This window comes from Carassius gibelio, chromosome A23 (genome assembly GCF_023724105.1).
Source record: "Carassius gibelio isolate Cgi1373 ecotype wild population from Czech Republic chromosome A23, carGib1.2-hapl.c, whole genome shotgun sequence".
Classification (NCBI taxonomy): Eukaryota; Metazoa; Chordata; class Actinopteri; order Cypriniformes; family Cyprinidae; genus Carassius; species Carassius gibelio.
This window is the reverse complement of record NC_068393.1, coordinates 8462889-8479121: the sequence shown is the minus strand read 5'-3', so window position 1 is coordinate 8479121 and position 16233 is coordinate 8462889. Positions and strand designations below refer to the sequence as shown.

Sequence of the window (16233 nt, the reverse complement as noted above, 5' to 3'; positions counted from 1 at the left end):
CAGACTCTCACATACTTCTGCTTATTTATAGCCAGTGATTAAATGAACACTTCACAAGCAACAAAACGGAGTAAAAAATTAATTTAAAATTTGATATTTTAGATTACATTAATATAACTGCACACAAAAGTGGTGTTTTTTTACATTATAGACATTCATTGCTGTGATGCATATACTTTATACATCTCCAGCATCATTACTCCAGTCTTCAGTGTCACATGATCTTCAGAAATCAATCTGATATACTAATTTGCTGCTCAAAAAAAATTCTTATCATCTATAATTATTTTTTTTTGTCTGCATAGAAAATTCAGCATTTGAAGTAGAAATCAAATCAAAGTAAAAAAATAAATAAATTTAGAAAAACAATAACTTGAAATGATATTTAGTAAAAAGAAATGTCCATTGGGCTATGTTTATGGGAAGCTAGTTTTCTCCGATCTGAACCCTGATTTCCTGGAGAGTGCGTGTAAATGTTTAATAGGTTATATAATGAGTTCAGGCCGAGAACAGTGGAAATGGATGACACTCCAGAACAAACCCAGATTATATTATCATCATGATTATAATTATCTTCATTTCTTCTGATAAACCCAACCAGGATCTTAATTTGTGAGAAAAATTAGCACATTAACTCTGAAACGTGAAACATGTCTGGACCTGTTCGCTGCTCTTATCAGAGTCAATGAGTGGGTGTGTGTCTGCTCACACACACACACACACACACACACACAAACAACAAGTACTCCTGCTGTTCTCAAGGCCGATGATATTAACCCTTTCATAGATCACACGAGCCTAGGAAACATTTCCCATCCATACCTTATCAGTGAACATGTGACAAGCATTAAAGTGCTCCATTATGCCATTTTTACGATTCCTAATATTGTTTTGAGAGTCTCCTACAATAGGTTTACATGCATCCGAAGCCATAAATCTACACAAAATATGCATTTAATATCACCTAATTTACATTTATGCATTTAGCAGATGATTTTATTCAAACCGATTTACAGTGCATTCAGGCTATAATTTCTTTATTTTTTTAATCAGTACGTGTGTTCCTTGGGAATCAAACCCACAACCTTTTGCGCTGCTAACGCAATGTTCTACCACTGAGCCACAGGACCATGAAACATTTCCCAACGATCCTCAAATGATTCATTCGAAGCAGTTCTGTGATTCAGTCTCTCTAAGCCCCTCCTTTCCACGAGCCTGCTCTGCTCTGATTGGTCCGATGGCCCAGTCTGTTGTGATTGGTCTACCGCGTACAGCGCATGACAGAAACTAAACTCCCATTGACATAGCTCTGTATTCTGAACGCTCGATAGAAAATCAAATATTCGAAAAGCCATAATAGGGTCACTTTAACCAAAACGGAGTCAAAAAGCAAGCCAGATAACTGGTAGAGTGGGACTGGGTGTATGTTTCCATCTGTCTTTATGAATGAACAGCCAGTTCTCTAGTGTTACACCTCACGCAGCTGCTCAGCATTTGGCTTGGTTCACTTCAATGGGTTTGTTTCTTTTTTCTCGTCTCCTTCATGCAAAGTGGTTTTTATTGGCTATAGCAGGACATATAGGTATGCAGAGAGGCCTCTGGTGAGCTGAAATAATAGAGGAGGTAGTCAGCGCTGTTGTCTAAGACAAGCATCAGCAGTATGGGACACATCCATCTGTCTCTGCCAAGAAATGAGCCCAAACCATATTAAACATTATGTAATGCACACAAGCGAGAAACAAACTAATATGCAATCTAATTATTAGAATTCGTTCTTTAACGTTTCGACTCAATATCTAGCTGTGTAGAGGATGTCTAATGGAGTTTATCTGAATAATCTGAAACCATGGGTCAAATATGAATCCCTATGGATTATTTTTACATTAAACAGATAAAAAGATCTGTTTAGTAAGATATAAGTGTTTTTTTATTTGATCCCGATCTTTTAAGAGATCTTTTTTTTTTAAAGAAAATATCAATGCAGTAGTCATCCTTCAGGTTTTAATAAAAGTCCAAATGGCAAGGCATTTTGGAAGGTTTCACAGCAGAACTCATAATATAGTATTATTATGCTTCAATACGGTTAAAATTACATACATTACATTACATTCTCTAGTAAACGTGTTTTGTTTGAGTGTTGAAGTTGAAAACACGGGGTTGTGAAATCTTTTGTTTTTCAGTGAATCTACTGTTCTAGCTGGATCAACTTCCAGTTATGTGTTATGATGTAATTCCTGTGACTTGAGTGATGATACCTTGGCATATTTGCAAAATTGTTTACAAACTTTGTATGTTCATGACAGCGATTGAAAGACTGGATATAACTTTGCACAGAAAAGGTCAGTAAGCTATTTTATTTTAACAGTATTAACAAGTCTAAAGATCTTTGCACACTGAGTCCGAAATTTTCATCTGAAATTTTTGCAAGTTGAAAAATAAATACGACCTCACGCTGTGTCAATCATGTTTACACACTTGCTCCAAAACTATCGTCTGTCATGAAAACATTTGAATCAGGTTCGATTTTCTGTGTTTTCGAAACGGTAGCATGCATTTTGATAGGAAAGGATACAGAATACGTAAAAACACTAAAAACGCATGACTCGTTGTGCAAAGACCTTAAGTCTTGATGTAAACATTTATTCCCGAGCAATGACAACCACAGGTTACCACAGTAAGTGGCTTGATATAAATGTGATTTTTGTATCTACACCTCTGTTGAAAGAGAGATTTCCTTAATAAACGTTTAAAAAAATCTTGACAATCCAAAAAAAAAAAAAAAATGTCTGTGCTAAATAACATCCACAGATGCTGTGAATACAGCTTAAGTTGTCCTGAGGCCAGAAGATTGCTCTTAAATGTCTGATTGCACTTAAGGAAAATGTGTCTGTCCTGTTTCTGCCTTAGTCTTTTCTCTGTCCAATATCTGGAATTGCAAAATCAGAATTGAGAAATATAAAAAAAAATTATAATGAAAAAAACATCTGAGTAAACATATTTCACTTTTCTCCTTTCTTCAGGGAGAGGCGTGTATTCACGACAGGATCCAAGTATACAATATTGTGCAATTGGGAATTGCTTGAAAAGCGAGTGTTACAGCATTTGTAGCGCTTTGAAAGGATAAGCCAGAGTGGATCTATAACGGAAATCCCCCCATACACACACACACACACACACACACACACACATCCTCCGCCTCTCCCAAAACAAGGTGAACGAGCAGAACGGCTAAAGGCTTCCTGACACTGAAACCATATTCACATTCTGGAGTCACTCCACACTACAAAAAAACAAAAGTAATAGAAGAAAAGACACTGAAAGAGAGAGCGCAAACATGCCATCACTTTCTGTGGTGCGAGGGTGAGCAGACTCATTGGGCCAGAGCCAAGCTGATGTGTTTATTAGAGCGCTTTTGAAGGCAAAGACGGGGAAATTCATTGAACAGTCAAGCCACTTTTGGGCTCAAATGTTAACCAGCAGATCTGTCTTCTCTCTGTTCTCTCATTTGCCACGACCTGACCCCCTACCTTTCTTTTTCGGGGGATGGGGTCCTCGAACAGGAAGTGTGTACTCTCGGTTTCCTCAATGTTGTCATCACTCTGGGAGGAAAGCAGGAAGCTCTTGCCGGGATCATTGGAGAGGGGCGGGGACGGAGTAGAGGGCACCGATTGGTCGCTGGCGTCCCAGCTCCAGTTCCCACTGGTAGAACTGCTGTAGCTGGCAGACAGGCTCTCCTTCCAGCCCTTACCAGCCAAATCTGCACCTAAAGACAGAACACAGTGCTTTAAAGCAGGAAAAGACCTTTGACACTTTGACAGGCCAGTCAGGCTATTTGATGGAGTACTTTTACTTATCCCAGAGCCCATCACACTGCAAGCATGAAGTGGAAGTTCACAGCAAAAATTCAGAAAAAAAAACATACAAATATGAAAACATAAAAAAATCTAAATAAAATAAAAAAACGGAAAAAAGACAAAAAAAAACAAAGACAAAAAAAAAAAAACTAAGCAAAAAAACAAACAAACAGAACATAAAAAGCAAAACAAATCAAAACCAAAAGAAAAAAAAACTAGAAAAAAAACTAAACAAAACCAATGGCATAAAACAACGCAAAGCCAAACAAAACAAACAAAAAAGCAAAACAAATCAAAACCCTATCCAAAAAAAAAAAAAATACAAGTACTTAAACCAGAACCAAGAAGAAAAAAAACTGACCATGAAAACAAAAAAATTACAAATAAAAAATAAGACTTGGTGTGAGAAGTACTGATTTGTTTGTGCATATTTTACACTTGTTTATTGCACGGCGCTCTTGAATACTTGCTCAGGAGCATCATTCTACAGTGTGTTATTTCTCAATAACCACCACTGGCGTTAGAAACACCAAATAACACACCGCTCATCCGGGTATTTGAGGCTGGTGCTTCTCTCCTGGCTCATTCAAACACAGCTGCTGCAGTTATTGACTGTAAAATGAAACCGTCGTCTAGACTCAAAGCCGTTTGTTAGGAACTGTTTTCCTTTTTGTCTACAGAGCTAATTAAATATTTCAACTCAAATCAATATTGGTGTCTAATTATTTACTTATGTGGCAAGTTGCCGTGGAATAAGCGGGATAATAAACATTCAGCCAGTTGCAATCGCAAGATAAACCCCTTCAGGGTGATACAAGATCCTGATCACTCTTTCAGGGTTTATTCTGCGATAACAACCACTTGGCTGTACATTATCCCTTACATACTGTTCAGTCACACACACAAACAGTCCTTATGGCACGCAACACTAGGTGAAGATAAAGTAACACAGCAGCACTCAAACCTGAACAGCCATTGTATTATTTCCTTGATGCGTGATAGAAATTTGTTTCACACCTTGTTTTGTTGCCAGTGGCATTTTTACTCAAATAAATGTTTTATAAATAGCAAAACATGCACTAGTGTGCACTCTAATAGATGCAGAAATTAACAACTTATGTAACAGCTTCACTTGAATGTTTAAATTAGATTCATTAGACTCATTAGATGCATTATAAATATAATAGTTGAAATCTACACAAATGGACTGTTTCCAAACATGCAAATTAACAAAAAGAAGAAGAAAAAACTGCACTAAATGATTCACATCACTACAAATCATGGTAACACAAGTTTCATTTTCACTACTATCATGAACTAACGATGACTAACATTTTACATAGCATTTATTAAACTAGATTAATGTTAATTTATAAATACACTATATTTCATTGTTTCTTCATGCTGTTCACAATACATACATTAATGTTAACCACTCAATGCTTAAAAATGAATTAATAAATGTAGAAATTAACATGAACCTAGAATAATAAATGATTGACTGATTGAGCCATAAAAAATGAATCATATTGTAGTGTTGTAAAAATCTCAGTATTTAAGAAAAAGCTTAATGTTTCATTGGTGAAGGATTGGAATTTCAACTAACAATAATATTTGGCTTTTTTTCCCCAATTACAGCCATATTATTATATAATTATATAATTAAAAAGTCGATCTTAAAACAACCTTTTGTACAATTTAAATGCTTAGATACAACAACTGATTGAGTGATTAATTAGTATTAAAAAAATATATTTTGGTGCATTATGTTCAATAACATATCAGCAGCCATAACTCTACTTCTAAAATAATTACAAAACAAAACCATAAAGATTGTAAACACAAATCTGAAGATATACCATAAGGCAATGTAACCTTGAGCTATGCAGCAGAAAAGGACACTGTTCAGCAACAAACTTGACTAAATCTCAAGGCTATATGAGACCCTTAAGCAACAATATAGACTGTGGTGACCTTACATGACCCCAAACAGGCAAATTCACCTCCATTTCATGACACTTGACCTCTTAGGATTATGGTCTGGGTTCTTCCAGCATGTGCACACTTGCCGTTTAGCAGATGCTTTTCATTCAAAGTGACTTACAGTACACTAATTACAGGAACACACTCCCTGGAGTGGCATGATTTAGAGGTTAAGTGCTCGGCTCAGTGCCACAATAGCGTCAGGAAAGACTTGTAATCTAAGTAGCCCAACATTTTCTGCCTCAATCCCATCTCTTTTACCTGGTTTACACAAAACATACTAATATGCTTCTAATATCCAAATCCGTTAAAGGATTTTTAGGCTGCATTAATTATGTAAACCGGAACTGGGAACACCCGATGTACTTGCTACATCATTAGATTAATGGCATCTACGCTAATATTAGTCCTCTACATCCCTGAAAGACAGCGGAGACCAGGACAACTAGAGCCCCAGATACAGATCCCCTGTAAAGACCTTGTCTCAGAGGAGCACCAGGACAAGACCACAGGAAACAGATGATTCTTCTGCACAATCTGACTTTGCTGCAGCCTGGAATTGAACTACTGGTTTCGTCTGGTCAGAGGAGAACTGGTCCCCCAACTGAGCCTGGTTTCTCCCAAGGTTTTTTTCTACATTCTGTCACCGATGGAGTTTCGGTTCCTTGCCGCCGTCGCCTCTGGCTTGCTTAGTTGGGGTCACTTCATCTACAGCGATATCATTGACTTGATTGCAAATAAATGCACAGACACTATTTAAACTGAACAGAGATGACATCACTGAATTCAATGATGAACTGCCTTTAACTATCATTTTGCATTATTGAGACACTGTTTTGCTAATGAATGTTGTTCAGTTGCTTTGACGCAATGTATTTTGTTTAAAGCGCTATATAAATAAAGGTGACCTGACTTGACTTGACTCAATCTTACACAAGGACTGCCGCACCAGTTAGATTTTTGTGTTTTAGTGTTTTATTGTGGTAAAATCTATTTCAGATAAAACCAAACTCTGGTTGGTCGCTTTACAAGTCCGTCAGACAGTCTCTTCCTGTCTAAGTGGGCGGTTCTTGGCGAGAATAAGCTGCAATGAAGACCAGACTTCATAACCGTTTTGTTTACTACCTCATAGTAGTTAACAAAACTACTGAGCTACCAGCAGCCCACATTAATTCCTTTGTATTTTCTATTGGGGAGGAAAGAGACTGTTCTCTGTTATTTGTGCAGCCACGTTGATACTGCACAATAAGTCTTAAATTTCCCAGAAGGGCAATGTGTTTGCATTAAAGATATTAAAAAATGACAATGCACAAATGAAAAACACATCAAATCCAATCCCTAGGCCAATGTCCTTGATTAAACAGTAATGGAGACTGGGGAAAGCTGTGCCACTTTTACTAAAGTTGTCCTCTAGGCGAGAGTAATGAGGTATAATATTATTTCAGGATGTCTGCTATCAACTGCAAGCATCTATACCGAAGGGACATTGAAATACGGCCGAGAAAAAGTTTACTTAATGCGCTGTCGTTTCAGCAATTTATTTTGCTAAACTCCACATTTCAGAATATTCTAATGTAGTTCATCTATTTTCAACCTTTTCTAACAGTATTTGCAGTAGTCTTTATTTCCAGCATATGAAGGCGAATCACTATTAGCTGATCGGTTTTTCAGAGATCTTTTTTCCCTCCGTCTCTTATAGACAGTGGTTTATGAATATTATTTAAACTGGAGTCTGTACGGTTTATAAAGAAATTGCTTATGCTCACCAAGGCTTCATTTCATTGGTAAAATACAGCAAAAGCAGTAATACTGTGAAATATTATTACAATTTAAAAAGCTTTCTATCTGAATGTATTTTAAAATTGATTCCTTTGATCAACATAATAATAAATAAATCTGTCATGCACAATCCATCATTGACGTAAATTTGGCCAACTAAACAGCACAAGTTAAAATCCAAGAAGGTCGGCTAAGATCACGATCACACAGCTGATGATTTGAGTGACTCAATAACTGATGGAACAAATGAGAGGGAAATCCTCCATGCAAGACTTCAGAGGGTCCATTAAAACCCTGTTCCCTCCAACACACAGATGTAAAGGGCTGTGTTGGGACAGCAGTTGTTTCGTGACAGCTTTAGAAAACTCTCACTTTTCATTTTGTTCTAGAATCTCTGAAAAGGTCAGAACGGACGCAATACATGAACGCTTTCACCACATTTCAGTTCACATTAAAAGTCCTGCTCTTTAAAAAGAGACAATCTTCGGTTTCACTTCTTAAGGAAGAGTTCTGCTCAACGAATCAGTTGATCCAGTTCACCAAAACCAATTTGATTTGAATCTCGAGTTTGACTCGTGACAGACAAGGGTCAATGATGACAGAATCATTTCCATTTGTGGGTAAACTATTCCTTTAAGGACAAAGTCTGTGTCTGATTCTGTCTAATAATACTTCAGTGAGAGAGTTGTCTATTGTCATTTCTTCTGAAACTCGGTGAACATACTTTTGGTTTTGGAAGCCGTTAGCTGAAGGAAGGACAGTCACTGCACTTGAAACCCATCCAAATGTAAAACTGGGGTTCCTTTCATGCTAAAAGAGACGTAAAATAGAAAACAGAATTTTTACTTGCTCTTTTGAAATAAGAGTCTGATGACCATGTCGACATTGGCTAATATTTATACAAAGCTTTACTGTATGTCTACACAGACGATTCTGTGAAACAAATCTGCAAGAAACTGCTCAGAAATCATGGTGACTAAGACGTCACAGCCATGAGCTCATTAACAACAAATGACCACCCATATATAAATATCAATGATTATTCAGCTAGTCTAAAGAACTGTACTGGTGTGCTGAAATGAGCTGATCATTTAGGACATTTACATCTAGAAGTGTACAGTAGAAAAAAAACAGCCTGTTTAATTGTACAGGAAGAAATGGGAAAAAATAATAATAATTTGTAACTTATTTATGACCATTTTTGGTGCAGTGAAACCTTTACTACAATTAATAAATTACAATTAAATTAAAACTTATAATTGTTTTTTTTTAGATACATTGTTTTTCTAGGATACTTTGATGAATAGTAATTTCAAAAGAACAGCATTTATTTGAAACAGAGATCTTCTGTAACATTATAAATGTCTCTACTGTCACTTTTGATCAATTTAATGCATCCTTGCCGAATTAATTTCTTACAAAAAAATAATAATATTAATAATTGACTGATCTTTAGGTGGTAGCGTAAGCCAACCACTTGACTCCGTAGTCTAAACATTGTTGCCCTATCAAACAAAACATCTGTTTGAGCATCTCTACCAACAACATTGGTTCAACCAATGGCGTGAGTCGGGGGCGGGACTATGTGTTTGAAATGGAACAGACTGGGCTCCAAAAAAACATTATATTTGCAACTCTGTTTGGCGGGACAGAAATCACACACTTCATTAAAGCCATTTTCTATATAAAACAAATAAAATGGAGAAAGAGGGAGTCCTTTCGGGGCACTTATGGAGTTTTAGAGATTGTTTGACAATTCGTCATTCAACCTGAGTACTCTGGGATCTATCAGGCGTTAGCACGGCAGCACAGGAGAAGTAGAGCGACGTTTAACCTGAGGCACTGGAGGAAGGGTTGAGCACCAACGGGCTGGTGGACAGTATGGTCAGGACGGTGGCGGCCATCACCTCTTTATCAGCAAGACCAGAAGGCCTCCTGTTCAAAAGAGAGAGAGAGAGAAATGAGGTTCACCAATCACTGAGAATCATCTTAAGACGTGGATCAACTAAAACCAATTATGTCAAGCAGAGGCAGATGTTAAGCGCACTCTCACATCAACATAAAACAGCACACATCTGTTAGGTGGGCCGCCCGGGCCTTTCTCTCTTTCTCTCTCAGCCCGAGCGCCTGTTTTCCCTGTTCGGCAGGCCGAGTCCCGCAGTAAACACTTCTCTCGGCTGTATAGCAGCTCCCTACTGAGCTGAACACATCATGGGTAATGGAAAATTCCAGCGCTGTAATAAACACTAGCACTCGGCCTCTGGTGTATGCCCACACAGCACAGCTCCATTATCAACTGTATTTATTCAGCGTGTGTGTGGGAGACAGTTTACTCGTGTTTGTAAATCAACACCAGGGTTTATTGTGCGGCTGGATGAAAGGCTCTGTTAACTGTTTAGGGTCTTTCTCACAGGTGAGGTTCAGCTTTGAGCTGAGTATTTATACTGCACGTACATGACTGATGGCTGTTATATTGGACTGCAGTGAAAGAGGGGGAAAAGGGAGGGATTGTGGGAGATCAGAGAGAGAGTGTTAGCAGACATTACATTTAAATATTTATGCAAATTAGAACTGTTTAAATAAGATTACTGTACATGGTACAGATGCGAATGCGAAAGTGGCAAGTTGATTAAACAAACACTAAAACACAACATTAAACAAATGTGATGTTATAAATTCGTCTCTTGTCAAATGGAAATTATTTTGCTTCCAGTCCAAAGGGATTATCTCCAAAAGTGTCATTTTAATTTGTTTATTTGTAAATTTGCATATAATTTAATGTGGCACACTAAAACATGTCATGATAAGTTTAATACTTACTGGGATCAGTAGGGAACCATGTTGTTACTGTTAAATAAAAGTGTAAATTAAGATGGCACTGCATATGGCTGCCGTGGCAAAGTCCCTTTAAGGCAAGGTATTTCACTCGGCGGCCATCTTTAAAATGCCTCTGTGGCACGTAAGTGCAGCTCCTATCTATTTGAATGGGAAATTCTCCAAAACTGTTCACCAAGCTTACCATTAAATTTCATATTCGAAATCACCAATAAAATCTGATAACAACGGTCTCTTAAATGTCGTTTCTTATGCTTCAATAACGTTAAAAAAAGCTTATTTTTTTCAGACTACATCAGACAGTGTGCATGCGCAATCTCAGAACGCTGACTGTTTCAATAGCAACTGGGATTTTTTAATGGCAGCTGCAGTGACACGGAGACTTTGCTGATTAACGATTGGCTCTTTTATTCAGAAGGCGGGGCTTCCTTCGATAGAGCGGTCATATTGAGCGTTAAAGAGTATCAAGACTGGTGCTGGCCCACCTGAAGGACATCACTGGACCCTTGCTGGACTCCTTGCAGTTTGCTTACAGAGCAAACAGGTCTGTGGACGATACAGTCAACACGAGACTGGATTATATCGTACAGCATATGGACAGACTAGGGACCTGCTCATTGACCTAAGCTCGGCCTTCAACACCATCATCCCAGACCTCCTCCTGTCCAAATGAACTCCGCTCTCTGTGTCCACCTCCATCTGTCAGTTGATCACCAGTTTCCTGACAGACAGGAAGCAACTAGTGAGACTGGGGAAACTCACAACTAGGACCCTCACCATCAGGCCCAGGGATGCCCCTCAGGGGTGTGTGCTCTCCCCACTGCTCTTTTCCCTCTACACCAACAACTGCACCTCTAAAGACCCCTCTGTCAAGCTCCTGAAGATTGCAGATGACACCACACTTATCGGCCTCATAAAGGAAGGTGACGAGTCTGCTTTCAGGAAGGGGGTTAAAGTGCTGGCTGTATGGTGCAGTTATAACAACCTGTAGCTCAACACACTCAAAACAGTGGAGATGATCGTGGACTTCAGGAGAAACCCTACTTCTCTCCCTCCACTCACCATCATGAACAGCACTGTGACTGCAGTGGAGTCATTCAGATTCCTGGAACCCACCATCTCTCAGGACCTGAAGTGGGAAAATCACATGGACTCCATTGTCAAAAAGGCCCAGCAGAGGCTGTACTTCGCCAGCTGTGGAGGTTCAACCCGCTACAGGAGCTGCTGAAACAGCTCTACTCTGCAGCAAAAAAAATCCTCATACGTGTAAACATATAGGGCAAAAAAGTGCTTTCTGATTCTGATTTATTTATTTTTTTACTTATATCAAAACTATTTATAGTTTATAGTTATAGTAAATATTTGATGAAAGAAACTGTAAATAAAATAGGAAACTAACTGAAATAAATTGAAATACTAAAATTTCATTACTGATCATTTTAGTATCTCAAAACTCACTTTGGGCAATTTTATGCCTTTTTAAAAAATGTGTTTAATGTTGACAGCCCTCGTGCCAATTCATTTCCAATGTATGGTAATGTGTAGCGTGACTATTCTGCTAAACATCTGTTTTCTTTTCTTTTTTTTTCACGAAAAATAAGTCATACAGATTTGGCATGACATGAGGGTGAAAGACGGTAATTTTCACAATTTTTTGGCGATGAACTACTCATTAAAAATAGCTACCTTGTCAATATTTGTAATTATGTAATGTTTGAGCCACGCTAGAGAATCGTGGGTAATAGAGGCGTTCTGGAAATAAGATTCTTTCCCCATCTGATCCTCTTCACCTTGAACACAGCAGCACTGATCTAAGCACAGAAACCGACACAATGCTGAGATGTGTCTCTGTTATATAATCAAAAAAGTCCCACTCACACTCCCTCATAATTTCATGAAATATGCGTACACACGCCGGATCCCCCCCCCCCCCCCCGCCTGCTTTGGGATCCCAACCAGAGCAAACTGGTTTGGAGTCGCTGTGAAAGCCAAGCCCAGAGACTTGGCAGGGCTGTCAAACTTTTTTCCTTTATCTGGGTCAACTTCCAAAAATCTTTCTATCGCTGAGAAAAAAAAAATAAAGAAGAAAAAAAAAAGCAAGCAGTGGATTAGAAGCAGACAGACTAAGGAACATAAATAAAATATGAAGTTCTGCCTTGTTTTAGAGAGAAGAGAAAGGAATGACAGAGACGGATCTACGCAAAGAGAAAACCACACAATTTTGGAAAAGAAGAGAGGAGAGGTGAAACTGTCTGCTTCAAGAGGCAAAGAAAATGACACATTATAGATGATAGTACTATGTTGGTTTTATTAAAGACTGTGTGTGTGTGGGTCTGTGTGTGTAGGCGCTGGTTTCAAATATAATTTGCTACATATATATTCTTATGCAATGCCAAAAATACCAGCATAATCCACCTCCAGTGTGTGCTTTGATCAAGACTGTCGGAAACAGCAAACTTCAAACACACACCTACATATTCACACTGAATGTATGCACAACACACACACACACACACACACACACACACTTAGCTGTCTAAATTGGAACAAGACTAGACAGACTGTTTTTCATATGGGATTAATTATAATTACTACATATTTACATGATACAGATGTTAAAAAAGCTAAAATAACGAACTGCATTCATTTGAATCAGAAATCCTTTATAACCTTATAAATGCCTTTACTGTCACTTTTGATTCATTTAATGCACTCTTATTGAATAAAATCACACATTGATCTGATCTGCCGCTTAAAATATTGACGTAAAATATGCATGCGTTTGGTCAATTTTAATTATTATTATTTAATTCAACTATTTTGTAATTTTAGCTCCCCAAAATAAATCCACACAGTGCTGTGGAAAAGATTGCGAGCTGGGGGATATCAGAGAGATCCCAGCACCAGCACTGTTTTCTCTGACCGTTTCCCTCCCACTCTGTTTCTCTCACACTCACACAGCGCCTGCTTTCCTGCCTTCCCGCTTCTCCACGCTTTTCCCGAAAAAGCTCTTTATCACATTCAGCTGTATGATTCATGCGTTACCATATTCACACAAACACGCCGAGAGGGGCTTAGTAAATCTGTGCATGTGTGTGTGAGATAAATGAGACTTACTGGAATCTGAATTCCAGCATTAAAGTCAAATTTAAGTGTGCGTGTAATGCTACACCAGTTACTGTGGTGAATTAACCCACATCCTCTAATCACTCTGCTCGACAGCATCTGCAGGCCTGTGCAACACAGTGTCCAGAACAAGAACATGATCGAGCGGTCTACACTTGCTGATTATAATGGGATTGATCTAGTTCTGTGGCATTACGACACTCATTTGCAGATTCTGTGTAAATGCAAGTGGATTTTCAGTGGACTGTAACTGTAAAAACCAGCCTAGACCCAGTGAATTAAGCGCCGATCTGGCCGCCGGGCTCATTCGTACTCCCGTCGTAAATAAACGTACAAATCCACAGTTACATTACTCCAATCTGAGTCCCACAACTCAAAGATTATGACCGAAGAGCATCTCCATTTGGGTTTTTCTCTGGGTTAGCCCCTAGGTTACATAAGCTGAGAATAAGCAGCTGTGGTTTTGTGTTTTGTTACAGTTATGTGCCATTATTACGAGGCTGTGATGACAGTTTTGTGGTGGCTTGTTGGAAAGAGATTTTTTTAGCAGATTCTGGAGAAAGGTGGTCTGGAAACACAACTGAAGATTTCTGTTTGATCCAGAATCAAAACCACCCAAAAGAAACAGTTTTACTAATATATGTCAGTCAAGTTTCTTACACTTACTATGACTTTAGGGCACTTCATAACATTTACTCACTCACCCTCATGTCGAACCCTCATGTCTGTGGAACAACAAAAAAAGACGCATTTCTGAAGAAAATCCTAACTGTCCTTTTCATTATAATGAAAGTGAATGAGAACTGGAGCTTTCAAGCTTCAAAACAGAGGCAAATGCATCATAAAAGTATCGTAAAAATGGTTCAAACAACTGTATTTCAAAGCTTTTTGAAGACATATGATAGCTTTGTGCGTGGAAGAGACTGAAATTGAGGCTTAACAGCACCAGTCTTCATTCACTTCCATTATGAAGAAAGCGACCAGGATATTCTTCCAAAATTCACCTCTAAGTGTTCTATGGAAGAAAATAAGAAAATGAGAGAGAGTAAATGACAACTAACAACAAATGATGAATTCTGCACACGGCTAGATTGCAAATATCAATATGTTTCGGTTGACAGGCATTGTTCACAAAAAAAAAAAAAAAAAAAAAAAAAAAAAAAAAAACAGAAATCAAACACCCAAATTTAAAATCTAAAAGAGCCAATGAGGACACCATTACAATCAATAATAATAACCAATGACATACCAGGACAAGAAAGTGACAACCTAAAAAATAAGTAATAAGTTTGTCCTTTAAGACGAACTAGTATGCATTATGCAAAGTTCCACACTGGGCATTAAAATGGCTATTCAGCTGTTATTTTATTTATTTGTATTATTTATTCACCATGACATATGAAAACCTAAAAGAAAGTAAAAAAGTGAATCTGCAGACCGACTCTTAACGGTCAGATTGTCAGTGACTCCATCATGTGACTTCATCAGGTTCGGATGAAGCCTATTCAGAGGACCTCATGGAGAACTGCGTGTGGTCACACAGGTCAGTCTGAGAGGACAGGCATATAGAAAACACTATAGTTGTGTATAAGCTGCTATGTCTGAATATCTCTAAATGTGTGAGATTGTGTTTGTGTGTGTGGGATAGAGCAGGCAGTGAGAAGCACAGCTATAACTCCCACACCTCCGAGCTTCAGTCTCCACCCTGCTGGCCAGCTCTCCCTGTGTGTGTGTTTTCTCCTCCCCTCGAACCAGGGCCTGGCTGCACATGTTCACTGATAGAAGAGCAAGTAAACAGAATGATAGCACTCCAGAGAGCAGCTCCATTACTGACGAACAGCTGCTATTGGCTGGAGTGAAGCCAGCGGAGAGAGAGAGAGGAAGAGAGAGAGAGAGAGAGAGAGGGAGAGAGAGAGAGAGAGACAGACCCACACTAGATCTCTAAAAGATAATCATTTCACTTACATTAATAAATCGGACTAAATTTGAATTAACATGAACAGTTTTACAATTTATAAAGTAAATATGCAAAGCAGGCAACAAAAGGTGGTTGTTTTGTAATGATCAAATAGTGTAATATTTAATCAATTCAGTAAAATATTTGACTATGTCATTTTTTCTTGCGATACAAAGCTGAATTCTGCAGGGGCCTTGCTCCAAACCAGCTCAACTGAGTAGCATGACAGAAGAGCGAAACCATTCAAAGAAAAAATGAAAGAAATATGCAGAATAAGTCTTCTTTTTTTTAATCAACTTTTTATTATTTTTAACATATAACAAATAACCTCATAACATCCATTCAGAATAAAACGCAAGAACAACAGACATATAATCGATTTACATATTCCAATGAGAGAAAGAATATATATATATATTCTTTTATATAATCCTGTATTTTAGAAGAAAAAAAAACCCTGCCAAAAATCAGTTGTACTAGGTTTGTCCTTATTAATTTGTGCTGCAGATTGAGTCTTCTGTGTTTGTGGTTGGACAGTTAACAGATAATATTTATATGAGAGAACTGTCATACTTTCTCTGAGTGTCTGTTTACAGGACTGTGTGGATGTGGGTCACCTCACTATTTATAACCAACCTGTGTTGATGTGTGTAAATAACGTGAACGGGGTCACCCCACATGATAGACACACACACACGT

The 16233-nt window shown here is 38.1% G+C and overlaps 1 protein-coding gene across 2 annotated transcripts in view; it reads right to left on the bottom strand.

Moving 5' to 3' along the window:
* Nucleotides 1-16233, bottom strand: part of LOC127944443 (zinc finger protein 704-like) — a 54997-nt gene that overhangs the window by 9413 nt on the left and 29351 nt on the right. For both annotated transcript variants that reach the window (XM_052540358.1, XM_052540360.1), the window contains exons 3-4: nucleotides 9451-9551; nucleotides 3528-3763 (exon numbers count right to left, since the gene is read on the bottom strand). In XM_052540358.1, coding sequence (XP_052396318.1) covers nucleotides 3528-3763; nucleotides 9451-9551 — 337 coding nt within the window. The remainder of the gene's footprint in view (nucleotides 1-3527; nucleotides 3764-9450; nucleotides 9552-16233) is intronic.